This window comes from Antennarius striatus, chromosome 18 (assembly GCF_040054535.1).
Source record: "Antennarius striatus isolate MH-2024 chromosome 18, ASM4005453v1, whole genome shotgun sequence".
In the NCBI taxonomy this organism is placed as follows: domain Eukaryota; kingdom Metazoa; phylum Chordata; class Actinopteri; order Lophiiformes; family Antennariidae; genus Antennarius; species Antennarius striatus.
Window position 1 is genome coordinate 12066157 of NC_090793.1, and position 14783 is coordinate 12080939.

Genomic DNA, 14783 nt, shown 5'->3' on the forward strand with positions numbered 1-14783 from the left:
CCCAGTGCATCTTCCTAACACTCCAACCATCAAAACATATATTAAAATTAAATCTGTTTGTTATTAATTTTACTAATTAGAACTGTCTGAAAGGAAACAAGATTTACATGCATAACTCACCCCATCCAATCAGAGTAAATCCCCATAGGTACTTCCTGTCTGAGAAGAAAGTCATAAAGATGAGGCTGTGGAGGTACAGACCCTCGACAAGAATCCAGTAGTAGTTTGTTGCCAAAAAGTACATAAACAAAGTCACTACCACCTTGCAGCCAATCTGTAAACAGACAAACAAGAACAAAACATTACATAATTCAATGTATTTGGAATCTTATTGATGTGTCATCCTCCAATATAAGGTTTGTAAAAACATAAAGTGGTAATTGCACTTTGATTCCAGTTATAAGTGGTATTTGAACTAATAACGTACAGTACATGCCTTGACTTTACAGGAACCAAGCAAAACAAAAACACTGAAGATGTTCTCATGACACTGTAGGCTCTGCCATAGTCCTATTTTGCTATAGCACATTCTGTCACTCACTTGGCTCTTCCCTGCAATTATGGCAAGCCACTCTTTGGAGGTTTGCATAAAACTACCAGAGTACAACTCCAGGAAAGTTACCACATACTCCTGATTCCAGTGTATTACAACATTTGGAAAGATTTATCTGGTTGGGATAGGCGTTATCAAAACAGTTACCGTAACAATGGCTTAAGCATAACACTTCAAAATATCTGTCATCTGGAACAAGTATGATGAGAGGTGTCAAAACTAACCTTTAAAGAGAAGCATTTAATTTAAATATGATGAATATCTGCATAAAGGTCAGCCTGTCAACATTTTTAAGGACAGGCATTCATGATCCAAAGTGGAAAGTGACCAGCAGGTTAAGGCTTTGTGTTATTCAGAAAAATAGCTTGAACGATGTAGGAATACATTTGTGGTTCCAGATCTCATTAAATTTAGTGTTTCTTTTAAGTTATATCTTGCTTTTGAACATTTTAGGTGGCTGGATTTGTCTTCTGGTGCCATTGTACATTCCAATTTGCCTGACATGGGCATAGATTATGAAGTTAATTCAATTGCAGCAGTACTTTTTTGTTACTAATTAGCAAATGTTAGCATGCCTATAGGGAAAACTGAGGTACTAAAATATTACCTATCAAACATTATGCTCTTATAATTTCTTTCACATTTAAAGTAGTGATGGAAGGTGTAATGATCCCTAATCACAATATGGTTTTGCATATGGCAGAGTATGATGCAACCTACAAACAGTATCTTTCCATTTGTAATCTTTGAGAGTTTGTGAATGGATTAAAAAATGTATTCTCTCTCCTAATGGTCTACTTTAAAACACTAGCATATGTGAAAATCAAACTTCATTATTTCCACCAAAAATTCTCACATTTGAATTGTCACCTGTGCATGTGTTATTCACAGCCTGTTATTTCTTGTTGATGAAGTCCTTACTCTTCATCTAAACTTGTGGAAATCCTTGCTTTACTCGTTGCTTAGCACCATAATTTTTCATTTTGCTTGGGATTAAGTGATTCAACACTTTTAATTCATTATATACAGATTAGAAACTTTCACAATGATTGGAGTTTTTGGGACTTCACATGAAAGACAATCTAATAGAAATTTAAGGTTGATGTTGAATAATTTGTATCAGCACTTTTCATTTTTTAACAGGTGAAATGACATCTATGTGTCATCCCTCTCCTCAGACTTTTCACATGACGGCAGTGTGATGATTTTTAAGATGATACCTGTGATCAGCAATAAAAAAATGAGCATGGTCTTTGAGAAAAGTGATGTTTGGACAATGTTAGTGGTGATTTCACATCACGTACTAATTGAAATGAATTAAGAATGAGTGAATTAATTAACTGACCACAACCTGGTTCAATATGAGTAACAAGTAACTAATAAAACTGTTCCTAGGATAAGACGTTGAAATAAACATGTACAGCATATATATGAATTATATTTGTTTGGGCAGTGGTTTGTAATAATTCATTTACTATTATGTCCTGTGTATTTTGACACATCTGTATGTCCAAGGAGGCCACATTGATTTTGTAAAGCATTTATTTTATTTTGGTTATTTAGACTGTCCACTGTTATTGAGCTACAACTGCTGCTGCTATGTTGACATACTGCTAGCACTCAGTGCTCTTTTTACTGATTGAAAGACTTGATATTTTCATATACACTGTATATCTTTGCAAATTTTATATTCCAACAAGTATTGTTGTGCAAAAGTAGGGACTTTGCCTTTGGACATTTTTTTTTCATTAGAATTCTATGTGATGAAAGCAGATGGGGGCCTTTGATGATAGTACTTTATCTATGAGCATTACCTTTCCAGACTTGAATTAAGTTATAAAGTTACTGCTTGTTGGATTCTTGTGATTTTCTATGTTTGTAATCGCTGTGTTGTGAAAAAGCCAAAAGGCCAGTTGTTATACACTAACACATAAAACATGGATTTGCAAAACTCTATCTGGTGACATGATGAAACTATATTACACTCATACTTTATACATTTTTTTGTTTTTGTATTAGGACATACACTGTATATGAAAAGCCCGAAGTCTTCACACATTTTTTAAACCTGGCTCTGAAACGAAAAGCCCAATATTGGCCAAGAAACAAGTTGCCATGGTGACAACATGTACAATTTGTTCAAGCACTGTAAAAGCAGGCAAGAGTACACTTCCTCTTTAGAGGCAAGATGCTTAGTACTCAATTACGAGCATAGCATGCTTGATTGCATGCTATGCAATCAAGCAAGGTCAATTCCTCATATTGTTAGAAAAAACAGCATTAGCAGCTTGGTAACATTTTACACATGAACCATTGTTAAATATAAAATTACACATACATTGTTATGTGTTGGTGTAGAGATAAATTACCTTTTTAACATTTTCAGTGAGGTGTTACACTTCTCTTTGTACATTTTCAAAGAAAAAATGCTTAAAGTTCACCCAATCAAAAGATTTTTACTTACAAACTGTGTTTTAGTGGCTGGTGGTGCTTCAGTGATGGACTTGAGATCTTCCACTGTCACTCTTTCCATATTCTCCAATGCCGATCCAGAATAGAGTACCACATCCTTCACAAAAATGCTTACAGCTCTTAGCATGTAGGACACAAATAGATGCATGTGTATGTAGTTTCTGGTGCAATGTAATCGCCTATGGGAGGAGACAAAAGTGGTAAGATCAAATAGTAGAACTGTTGAATAATGTGTGTTTTTGTGATTGTGAGATGGCACGCCCTTTTAAAAGCTTTTCCACACAACATACAAGCACTACTCATGCTAATTAGAGCCAGCTGAATTCCACACTATTACACTGTCCTTAGAGTTATGGGGTTGAAATACTTAAATATTAAATTGTTTGGCTCAACGTGTAGTAAAAACTAAATTGCAATCATGTGTTGGACAAAAACATGCAGATCTTCTTTAAGGCAAGCACAAGTTAATCTATCAAAATGTCTTGTGAATTCATTTGACTGTCCATTTGGTCTCCAGCATCATTCAGTCAGGTTGATTGTAAAAAGGTACTTCAGGAAAAACTCCATCAAAAAAACATCAGTACTAATATTTATGAAATATTCATTAGAGTACAGTGACATCCAAAATGCCTTGAAGCTGAAATTAGCCAATGTGCTATCAAAGTACATCCTTTTATGAAGCCTCATTAATAACCAAAATATTTGAAAAGTGGATAACAGTTGATAAGGGATATTAAAGATAAGTAAAAAATATTGATGCAGTTCTACTGTGAGATTTAGCTTTTCCTCTCTCTGGAAAACATTTATGAGCACTCCTGTCTACAAGCTGGCATGTTGAAAGGGGAGACATGAGTGGAGCGCTCCATAGCACAGACCAGAATGTCAGATGGGCCCTTGGGATAACTTATTCAACTCATTTAGCCCATAGATTTCCTGGTGCCAGTTGGGAGCATTCCTGAAACTTTCTGACTGTGTGCCTGTATGGTAAATCCCACCGGTGGGAACACTGGTAAACAGTACATTTACATTGATTTCTGATATTACCTATGCTCAACAAAATAGTACACCATTTTGCAAAGTCACATGGGAAAACACAATCTAGTGTGGGACAAAAGCAAATTAAACTTTGTATTAGTAAATCACTTAGTTGAGTGATTTACTAATAAGGTAATTGGAGTAAGATAGGGTTGCAAATTGTAAGATAGTATCCACAGCAAATCTTTATATTTTGTGTATTCCTCTAGTAGAACAAGCAAAACCAATTTATGACTTTTGATTCTTGACATTATTTAAGAATTACCTTTATGTGATATGTGTGTGTGTGGGAGGGGGGCACATGTTTGTGGATAAAGAATTGTTATTTTTGTAAGCAAGGTGTAATTACGACATCCACTTCCAAGCATTGGGTGTTTGAACTACAATCAACCTGAAAATAGCCCAGAGGCAGACTGTAGGCAGCCAAATCATGATAAAAGTCATGATGTTTGACAGAGTTTGCGTCCTGCGTGCCTTTGTTGTCCTTTACATACACTGTATATAGAACTGTGGATAATTATAGTAGTAGTAATAATAATAATAATAATAATAATAATAATAATAATAATAACAACAACAATAATAATAATTTATTCATCCCAAGTAGGGGAAATAGGTTCTTGCTTTTAAATTAGTTTTCAAATTTGTATGATTTGATGATAGAATATCTTTTGTCCCATTTAGTAATCATGCACATCTCTCTGCTCCACATACTTTTTCTTGTGACTGATTAAATTTAGGATTAAGATTAAGCACTTTGTCATCACACATGGTATAACAAAATTGCAAGGTTAGAATGGAGAGTTGGTCCTCAGCCTCTGCACCCTGGGTGTGCCGCCACTACGGGCCACCATAACCTAATACTCCTTAGAAGCATGCTTTTTCCTGAAAAAATAAATTGCTATCACATCATTAAACATTTAGACTCCCTGTTTTGGGCTTCTCCATAAATTGTATAGACTTTATTTATTTATTTATTTGACCCTGTATCTAAATGCCTCACTAGGGAACATCTTGGTCAATTGGAAAAATTCTATGGCTGGCATCAACACACCGGAAATATCCCAGGATGAGGACAGCCACAATCAGTGATCCCAGAGAAATGGAGTACCCCACTGTGTAGATGAGATACAGTCGGTGAAAGACTTCCTGTTGAAAAAAGATACAGAAAGATAGATAAAATGCGGAGAAGTTAAATTACAGTATACCTTATCTGTTAAAACTTAAATAACACTTTAATAAAGCGGTGATCATCAAAAAAAAAAAAAAAAGCTCATTGTTCATATTAGCTTGAATAGATAATTCTAACCATCCTGGGTAATCACAGATAGTCAGATATTATCAAGCTTTTTTACATTAATGATTCAGATCATATGCTTCATGTTTTTTCGTTTATCATTGTCAAACAGCGTCAGATATGGCTGAAACATTACTGACAAGCAACAGGGATCTGACACGAGTGGTGAAGCTGAGAAAGGCTGGTGGGGGTAGTCTGATCTTCCAGCAGTGAGCTGGCAGCCAGAAGACACTGTAAGACGAGACAGTAACCACACTGTGTGTGTCAATATGCAACAAGGGCAAGTAGCACAGTTGTTGTAATCAGATCCTCTACCACTGTTATCATCACAATTCTTTGCCAAAGAAACTGTTGTTTAAAATGTGGTGACTGTCTGTGGTGCGGCAGCAGGGATGTCTGGGATGTTCATTCATTTATGTGTATTTGTCATTTAAACAGCTCCCTTGGGAATTCAGTACAGTAAATATATAAAGTCATAGTGAAATTGAGGGAATGCATGCTAAGGTTAAACCCACATCCTCTATCCGCAGGAGAGAAAATGTGTAAGGTAGAGTTTGAACTTGTGTTGCTTCATGTAAAGTAAGTGGTGGAAATTAAACTATGGCAGACTTTGCAAACTTTTCAAATCAATCAAAACCATGCATATATTACCGTACGAATATTATGTTTTCCTAAAGAGCTATACGGTAATCCCTCGTGCATTCGTGCATCAACACGCGCAGCTTCACTACATCGCTGATTTTTAGTAGATAGTCGCGTGATATCGTATGCGAGTACGTGAGTCTCAGAACGCAGCACACAGTCTATAAGAGTGTGGGAAAAGGTAATTCAGATAGAAGGTGGTTCAATATCAGTATCAGGAGGGTTTATAAACGTTACTGTAAATAATAAAATAAACAGTTTGTCTGTATATCGTGAAATTTATTTTTTTCAGGTAGTTCCTGGAATGCATTAACTGCGAATAACGAGAGATTACTGTATAGTCATGCACACAAAATAAAGCATATAAAAAAACTGGGTCTTGAGAAATAAAATTGACATGTGTTAAATCATTGGAGGCACAAGCCAGTGTCAAATCTGGCACAAAGGAGGATGAAGAACGGAAAGTCCGGATGACATTCATGTGGAGGTATGTAAACATCTAGGAGCGGTGGCTGTAGAGTTTTTAATCAAGTTATTCAACAGAATTGTGGTGGGTGAGAAGATACCTGAGGAATGGAGAAAGAGTGTGCTCCTGCATATTTTTTAAGAACAAGGGTTATATGCATATAGTTCTGGGAGCTGTAGAGGAATAAATTTGATGAGTCATACAATGAAGTTGTGAGTAGAAGAGGTTAGACTCAGGACAGAAGTGTGTATTTGCGAGCAACAATACAGTTTCATGCCTACGAAGAGTACCCCAGATGTATTATTTGCCTTGAGGATGTTGCTAGAGAAGTATAGAGAAGTTCAGAAGGAGCTACATTATGTATTTGTGGATCTAGATAAAGATTATGACAGGGTACCCAGAGAGGAATTGTGGTATTGTGTGAGGAAGTCTGGAGTGGCAGAGAAGTATGTTAGAGCGGTGCAGGACATGTATGAGGACTGTAAGACAGTGGTGAGGTGTGCTGCAGGTGTGACAGAGGAGTTCAAGGTGGAGGTGGGACTGCATCAGAGAACAGCTCTGAGCCCCTTCCTGTTTGCAGTGGTGATGAATAGGCTGACAGATGAAGTTACACTGGAATCCCCATGGAACATAATGTTTGCAGATGACATTGCGATGCATTGGCATTCACCAGGGAACAGCTGATGGAACTAAGGCTGACCAGCGACTCCAATGTCTACTCACAGGTTGCAAGGGAAAAAGAAATCAGCAGAGGAGAGAGACAAGGAGGAGACAATGGATGTGTTTGGAGAGGAAGAAATATAAGCCGTGTCTCCCTACAGTTGTCATGGGTAATGTGAGATCGCTTGCTAATAAAATGGAAGAGCTAACTGGACTTGTTCAAAGTCATACAGAATATCATGAATACAGTCTGATTTGCTTGAGTGAAACCTGGTTACGCAAGGACATTCTGGATGCCTACGTTTCAATTGAGGGCTTCTAGACCATTAAGGTACTGGGAGTGGTAATGAGAAAGGTGGGGGCCTTGCCGTTCTCCTGAAAAACAACTGGTGTCATCCTACTCGCTTCACCACCACAGTGAGCATCTGTGACCTGGGACATTGAACTGTTAGCTGATGGGCTCCTTTCCGTATTATCTGCCATGTGAGTTCACTCATGTTCTGACGGTAGTTGTACGCGTCCCTCCATCCACTAATCCAACCTTAGAGTGTGACATCATCTGCTCCACTGCTGTACGTTTACGCACTGGTCTTGGGGGACTTTAATCATGTCTTGTTGGAAAAATCGCTTGCTGACTTAAGACAGGAACTGATAATGCAACATGACATAAACTTCTTAAAATGCTTTGAGGAAACCTATGTATATAACCTACTGTATGTCTATGATTGGGGGCGGCAGTGGCCCAGTGGTAGAGCAGACGCCTTATGATCAGACATTGGCGGCTTGATTCCTCCTTCCACCAGCCATCCTTAGAGAGTGAGCTGACATTGAATGTATCAGCTCACCTTATGGTCACTGCCGAGGCGCCCTTGAGCAAGGTGCCGTCCCCCCTACAAGCTGCTCATTTGGGGCGCACACCAAAGTCACAACCCGTCACTCTAACACCTCCTATACTAATTTGTATGCCTACAGGCCCCTAGTGGGTTGTGTGTTTGTTTCAGGTGCCTGTAAACAATATATATATATATATATATATATATATATATATATATATATATATATATATATATATATATATATATATATATATATATATATATATATATATATATATATATATTCTGCTCCAAAAATGGAAGGTATTATAGCCAGCCTTAAAATTTCTCAAATCTGGATGACCCATCCAAAACTGTTTAAACTAATCCACTGGAAAGTTTCTTAAAGACGTTTCGCCTCTCATCTAAGAGGCTTATTCAGAACCAAAGAAGCCTCTTGGATATGAGGCAAATACGCCACATTGTTTAGCCTATATCATTTGTAAATTTGACTGCAGTACCTCACCAGCCATGAACCTCACCGCACATCACTGTCTCCCACTGACATTTCATTAAGCATGATTAAGTTAATTCACATAGCACTTTCCTGAAAGAGCCAGTTCAAAGTGTTTCTAAAAAGAAAATAGTACTTACAGGGTGAAAGTGAGAAATTGTGGCTTTAGTATAAAGCAAGACAGTTTACGCCGTAAAAATCATTCCGTTATTAATATTGTGCAGAAAGTCACTGTAAATGTGTCAATGAGCATGTAAATGAAGTTAAGACAGGTCTCACCTTTTCATGACTATGGTTGTAATGGTAGAGGAATTTTGTACATTCGTTATAATTGGCCCACGTCCTGTTGGTCGTGACTTGCTCCCACGTTCCATTCTTGTCACATCGACGGTATGCTAGTCCTAGACACCACACAGAATGACATCCATTTAATGATATCTCCAGTCATCCTCAGCATGTTTCCTAATTAATCCTACATATTTTTTGCAATTTGAAGAAGACAAAACAGATGGAACACACAAGTTACAAATCTACAGTGCCCTTTCATTTACTGAAAACGACCGTCAGAGTTCCAAATGCTTACTTTATCCAGGGTCAGTCTTACCTTTATGGTAGAAGTCATATATATACTCAGGACAAGAAGTGGAAACGAGTTTTCCTGGAGGCCCTTCAGGCCAGCAAACAATACCATCCCATTCTGGAGAGCAGAAACCATCTGCAGCAACAAAAGCAGAGTTAACCTTCAGAAATAGAGCCACAGAGCGCTGTTCCAGCATTATCTGGCTGTAGGCATTTACAGCAGTATGTGTTCAAGGATTCAGTTGTCCTTTAAAAAGTAGCCTAGATGCACAAACCCTACCAAGGATGCAAATGAGCCCCACGGAGCAACCTTGTAATCTGCGGCAAATATAACTCTGAGCCCCTCTTTTGTTTTGTTTAAGGAAAACATGAATTACCCTCAGAAAAAACTCCCCATGTATTGCAGACTTGCAGTCATGGAACTTTGAGCTGAAAGTAAGTTGTCCATTGAAACCAGTGTGTTTGTTAGCTGCAGCAGATTTCCAAATTAATAATATGGTTTTTATTTTTAATGGAATTGATTTAAATATGGCTCCCCTTTACAACGTTTTATGCTATACTGCAGCCTAGTACTGAGCCTAGACTATTATGGTGCAGGAAACAGAAGATATTTACACACTTAAGGTGACATTATTGATAGTGCCAGTGTCCCAAAAACAACCAGTGTTTTCTGGTTTCCCCAGCGTAGTAAAAATCAACAACATATGGACGTATGGAAAAAATGTATTTCTCAGTCATTTGTGTATAACTGGGGACATAAAAACAGAAAGTCAAGATATAAAGCTGTCTGTCTGACTGAATTAAGTACACATAAAGGTTTAGGGAACCAGAGTGTGATATTATAGTGTGCAATCACTGTTTACATCCTAATGATAATGTAAAAAACTTCATCTCCAAAAATCATGTTTAAATTAATTTTTGTTTCAGTGTTATGAAAATAACAGAATACAAATGCAGCAATATTTTAACAATCATTAAATCTGATGCAAATTAATTTATTAGCTCATCAGATAACACATACACAGTTTAATTAATGCCATCCAAGTTCAAAAGGAATTTTGAAATATATATAGCAGCATAAAGCATTGAGCAGTCCCATTGCCCTCAGGTTCCTGGAAAAATTCTCGCTTACAGCTTGGCATTTATGCTGTATTATTGAAACCATAAGTCACAGTTTGACCACTAATAAGCACCTATGGATAAAACTAAAACGATCCTTTTTTTTTGGCTGTCGATCCATTATTTTCTCCTTCCTGTAATCAAACTTAGAATAAAACATCTGAATGATGATGACATGCTTGTTATTTGCCCATCACTCAGGGCGTAAAATTAAAGAGCAGACTAGAGTAGAACTAATACCTGCTGCTCTGTGGCAAGCGAAGAACAGAGTTTAGTTCTGAAAATCATATTGACCACACATCCTGGGAATAAAATCAGAAATTCTGTTGAATTTTCCCATAGATTTTATTGTAATATGACCATCTACTAACTAGCTTAAACACCAAAACACACACACGCATGCGGGCATGCAGGCGCGCGCACACACACATGCACGCACGCACGCACACACACACACACACACACATATATATTTTTCTCAGCATTTGTTAACCACAATTTAAATATAAACCAGAATCTGAGGAGATGTTGGGATTTGTGATGTCATTGTGGTTTTTAATAAGCTCCCCACCCCTTCTTTTTGTTCTGACATGCAGATGTCAAAACACATATTACATTTCTCATGATACACACAGTCTTTTTATAATTATTCCTGATGTTATTCTACATTCTACATTCTACAGACCACAAGCTCGAGGGCTGAGCTATTTTCACACTGCAAGGTCTGGCGCATTGAACCCACATCCCTCCACTGTACTCTCTGGGCAAACCTCAGTGTTTCCCTAAATGAAAACCTTGTCTCAGTCACAAAATGGAAACTTTTGTGTATTTAAAGCACAAACGAGAACCAGAAACAAATAGCTAAAATGCTGAAATACAACAAAAATGAGCAATGGCTCAAATCAGTTCATGACTCAGAACAAAGCCCACATTTCACACCAGTGTTCTAAAATAGCCGTCACTCCACATCTTTGACTTTGAGGAAACCATTAGTTTCCATTGCCAGAAAAAGACTCTGGGGTGGTCAGGCAAGGCACAGGCAAGAAAAAGAAAGATGTAAAGCAAAAATCATAAAACTGCATGCTAGCTGCAATTTTTTAGTTTACCTCCACCTGCAGACTCAAGGTCACCTTTTAATACAATAAAAATGTATTAAAAAATCAGAACATGTAAAAAAGAAAAGAGTGAATTTTGTCCAAATCTTAAGACTCATTCCACGGTAAGCATGCACATAGATATTATGGATGAGTGGTTACGGAATCAATATCCGTAGCCACTCTTTGCGATGATGTGACCTTCAGGCCTTGGCAGAATCCAATCTTGGAACATTGGACGACCGGCTCTACCGCTGAGTCACTGCCCCCCCATTGACACACAGCTGATCATTCCAAGGGTGTATCCAGCACACCAAGAGGTTCTATCCCAGGTGCATCACCTTGGATGATATCAGAGATCGTAGAGATTAGAGACACTAATTTTGTATTTTTCTACACAAGCCCCCCCCCCCTTTTTTTTTTCCTGGGCTTTTTGCTGGTTTTTTTTTGTTGTTGTTGTTCAGAATGCTCTTGTGTGTTTCATAGATATTTTGTTCACTGTAGGTTTTTTCTGTTCTATCATATTGTAAACAGCATTTTTACTGTACATCCTGTAATAAACTGTAAAGGAAAAAAAACTGATTTGCTCTTTACTGGAATACTTTTTAATGTGAATATTACATGTGGACATACAGTTCCGAGCCGAGAAATTTGGTGTACATTTTGCATGCAAATACCAGTAAAACGGAAACATAAAAGTCTATGCAACTTTTATAATGTCAACAATACCCAGTATTTTGAAACCTGGTGGACTTTGATTGACTGCATGTACCTAATGAAGTGAAAACAAGAATCATTGTTTGACATAATAATTTCATTTTGAGTCGAATATCCAGTGTTATGGTAAAGTGTCTGGACAGAAAAAGATGTATTCTATTTTGAAATGTTAGTGTTCATTTAAAAAAATGTGTTTTTGAGAAGAAAATTAACCATTTGGTCAATTGTGCTTTGTAGGTGTGAGTCTGAGTTAAGAGTTTAGAAAACGTATTTGAAGTATAGCGACTGAAAAAAACTAAACTGGATGGTGGTCAGATGAGCCACACAGACTCTCATCTGAGACAAGCTGAATTTTTTACTGTCTGCCCTACATTAGCATTTATGGGTTCTGAGAAAAAAACTTGATCTTTGACATGTTACACAACGTGCAGCTTTCAATAGTGGCAACTCTGTCATATTTTCTAAAATCAGATTTGTAATTGTGCACATTCATTACAACCATGAAAAGTTGGAAAATATAACAGAATCAGTGGGTGCTGTTTTGTTCTTAGTCTGAAAGTAAACATTTAAATTATGTGTTTCATTTGCAAGTGGGGTTATGTTTGCAGGGTCGAGTAATTCAATGTGACCACAGTGCACTGGGGTTTAAGAGAAAGTAATACAATTGGTTTGGCTGCCAAATCCAAAATTCTCCTTGACATTCAGAGGGAAAATGAAACCACAGTGGGCGACATTACTGTAGATGCTGGGGGTCAGCTTGAAAATAGGACATTTAAAACATTTTTAAATTCACAAATATACTCAAGGATAAGTTTCACCTTCCCTTCTGGTCTCCTGAAGCAACAGAGCAAACATAACAGAAAAGTTTAATGTCATGAGGAAAAGCTCGCACTCAACCATCAGGCAACCGCCCTTTAAAATGTATTTCATTTGAACATGCCTGACAAAATGAGGTAAAACTGTACCTCAACTTTTTTTTTTATCCTAACAGTGTGCAAAATCCCCTGGTTAGGTTCTTACTCTCAATAATTAAAGTAACTAAATATGACAAGGTGGTCTCACAGTGTGGCTAATTGCTGCCTACATATAGGTACAAGATTAGTGACAGGAAATATGAAGTATGGCAGAAAAGGACCGCTTCCTGTAATGTAGAGCTTAAGATCCTGACTATTAAAGTCTCTTTTTTTTCCCACTATAAACTATAAAGTATATCAACTTTACATATATATTTCATACTTTGTCAAGATGAATAGGAAAGCTACACAACATTTCAACTCAAAACCATATTTTGTTTTTGTGACGTCTTTGAACCTCATGTAAATTTAATTTATAGACTGTATAACGTACTATTACGAGCATATGATCCACATTTATGTCCAAAATTGTTATTCTAAACAATTTTGGAAGGCAGCGGTTCGATTCCCGTCGTTGTGTCCTTGGGCAAGACACTTTACCCTCCTTACCTCCAGTGAGGCATTCGCTGGTGTGTGAATGTGTGTGATTGTTCCAGTGGTGGAGGGGCCGTAGACGCAGATTGGCAGCCACGCCTCCGTCAGTCTGCCCCCAGGACAGCTGTGGCTACATACTGTATGTAGCTTACCATCACCAAGTATGAATAAGGAGTGAATGAATAATGGATCCAATGTAAAAGCGACTTTGAGTGCTCAGAAAAGCGCTATATAAATCTAATATATTATTATTATTATTATTATTATTATTATTATTATTATTATTATTATTATTATTATTATTATTATTATTATTATTATTATTATTATTATAAACTTTTAAGAATGTCGTTGGGACGGTGGCGCAGTGGTTAGCGCTGCTGCCTCACAGCACGGCGGACCTGGGTTCGAGTCCCGCTCTGTGCGGAGTTTGCATGTTCTCCTCGTGTCTGCGTGGGTTCTCTCTGGGTTCTCTGGCTTCCTCCCACCTCCAAAAGCATGCGCTTCAGGTTGATTGGCCGGTCCCAAATTGCCCGTAGGAGTGAGTGTGTGTGTGAGCAGTTGTATGTCTTTGTGTGTGGCTCCGCGGTGCACTGTCGCCGTGCCCGGAGTGTCCCCCGCCTCACGCCCTATGCCACTGGGATAGGCTCCAGCTCCCCGTGACCCGCTGTGGCAGATGTAGCGATGGTAATATGAAAATGACTGACTGACTGACTTTTAAGAATGTATTTTTCTTTCCATCTTGCACTGCAGCCTCATTCTCAATTAGGAGCGCAACAAAACTTTATATTGAACTCGTTTCAATATGTGCCAGTTTATACTCCAACTGAGAATTCATTGCACCTGATTCGATGACGCACATCATCAAATACACACAAACTGGGCTATATAAATGCTGCATTATGCTAAGCACAATCACCAGATGATTAGCCAGATCGATTGTTGTCAGCAATCAATGAAAATATTATTTAAAAAGAAAGTAACAGAAACTGATATCAGATACTTTATCTGATATACTGTATATATAAACCATTGTGTGTGTGTGTGTTTGTGTATATATATACACAGTACACGTATACATATACATTATAAATATGTATTTGTGTGTGTATGTATATATATATATATATATATATATATATATATATATATATATATATATATATATATATATATATATATATATATATATATATATATATATACACACACACACACATCAAACATAGTGGTTTATATTCTTTGATCGTGACGGACCTCCCGTTGTCATGTGGGGAACCCCGATGCTTTATTCACCAGGACCAAACCGTTACAGCTTCGTCGAACGCAGTGGGCCTTTAACAAAGATTGTTTTAAAAAAGTGATATGTTCA

The 14783-nt window shown here is 37.4% G+C and overlaps 1 protein-coding gene across 2 annotated transcripts in view; it reads right to left on the bottom strand.

Annotated features, from left to right (window-relative positions):
- Positions 1–14783, bottom strand: part of pth1r (parathyroid hormone 1 receptor) — a 47610-nt gene that overhangs the window by 8903 nt on the left and 23924 nt on the right. For both annotated transcript variants that reach the window (XM_068341633.1, XM_068341632.1), the window contains exons 3-7: positions 9059–9169; positions 8734–8855; positions 5115–5209; positions 3018–3204; positions 121–274 (exon numbers count right to left, since the gene is read on the bottom strand). In XM_068341633.1, the coding sequence (XP_068197734.1) occupies positions 121–274; positions 3018–3204; positions 5115–5209; positions 8734–8855; positions 9059–9169 (669 nt within the window). The remainder of the gene's footprint in view (positions 1–120; positions 275–3017; positions 3205–5114; positions 5210–8733; positions 8856–9058; positions 9170–14783) is intronic.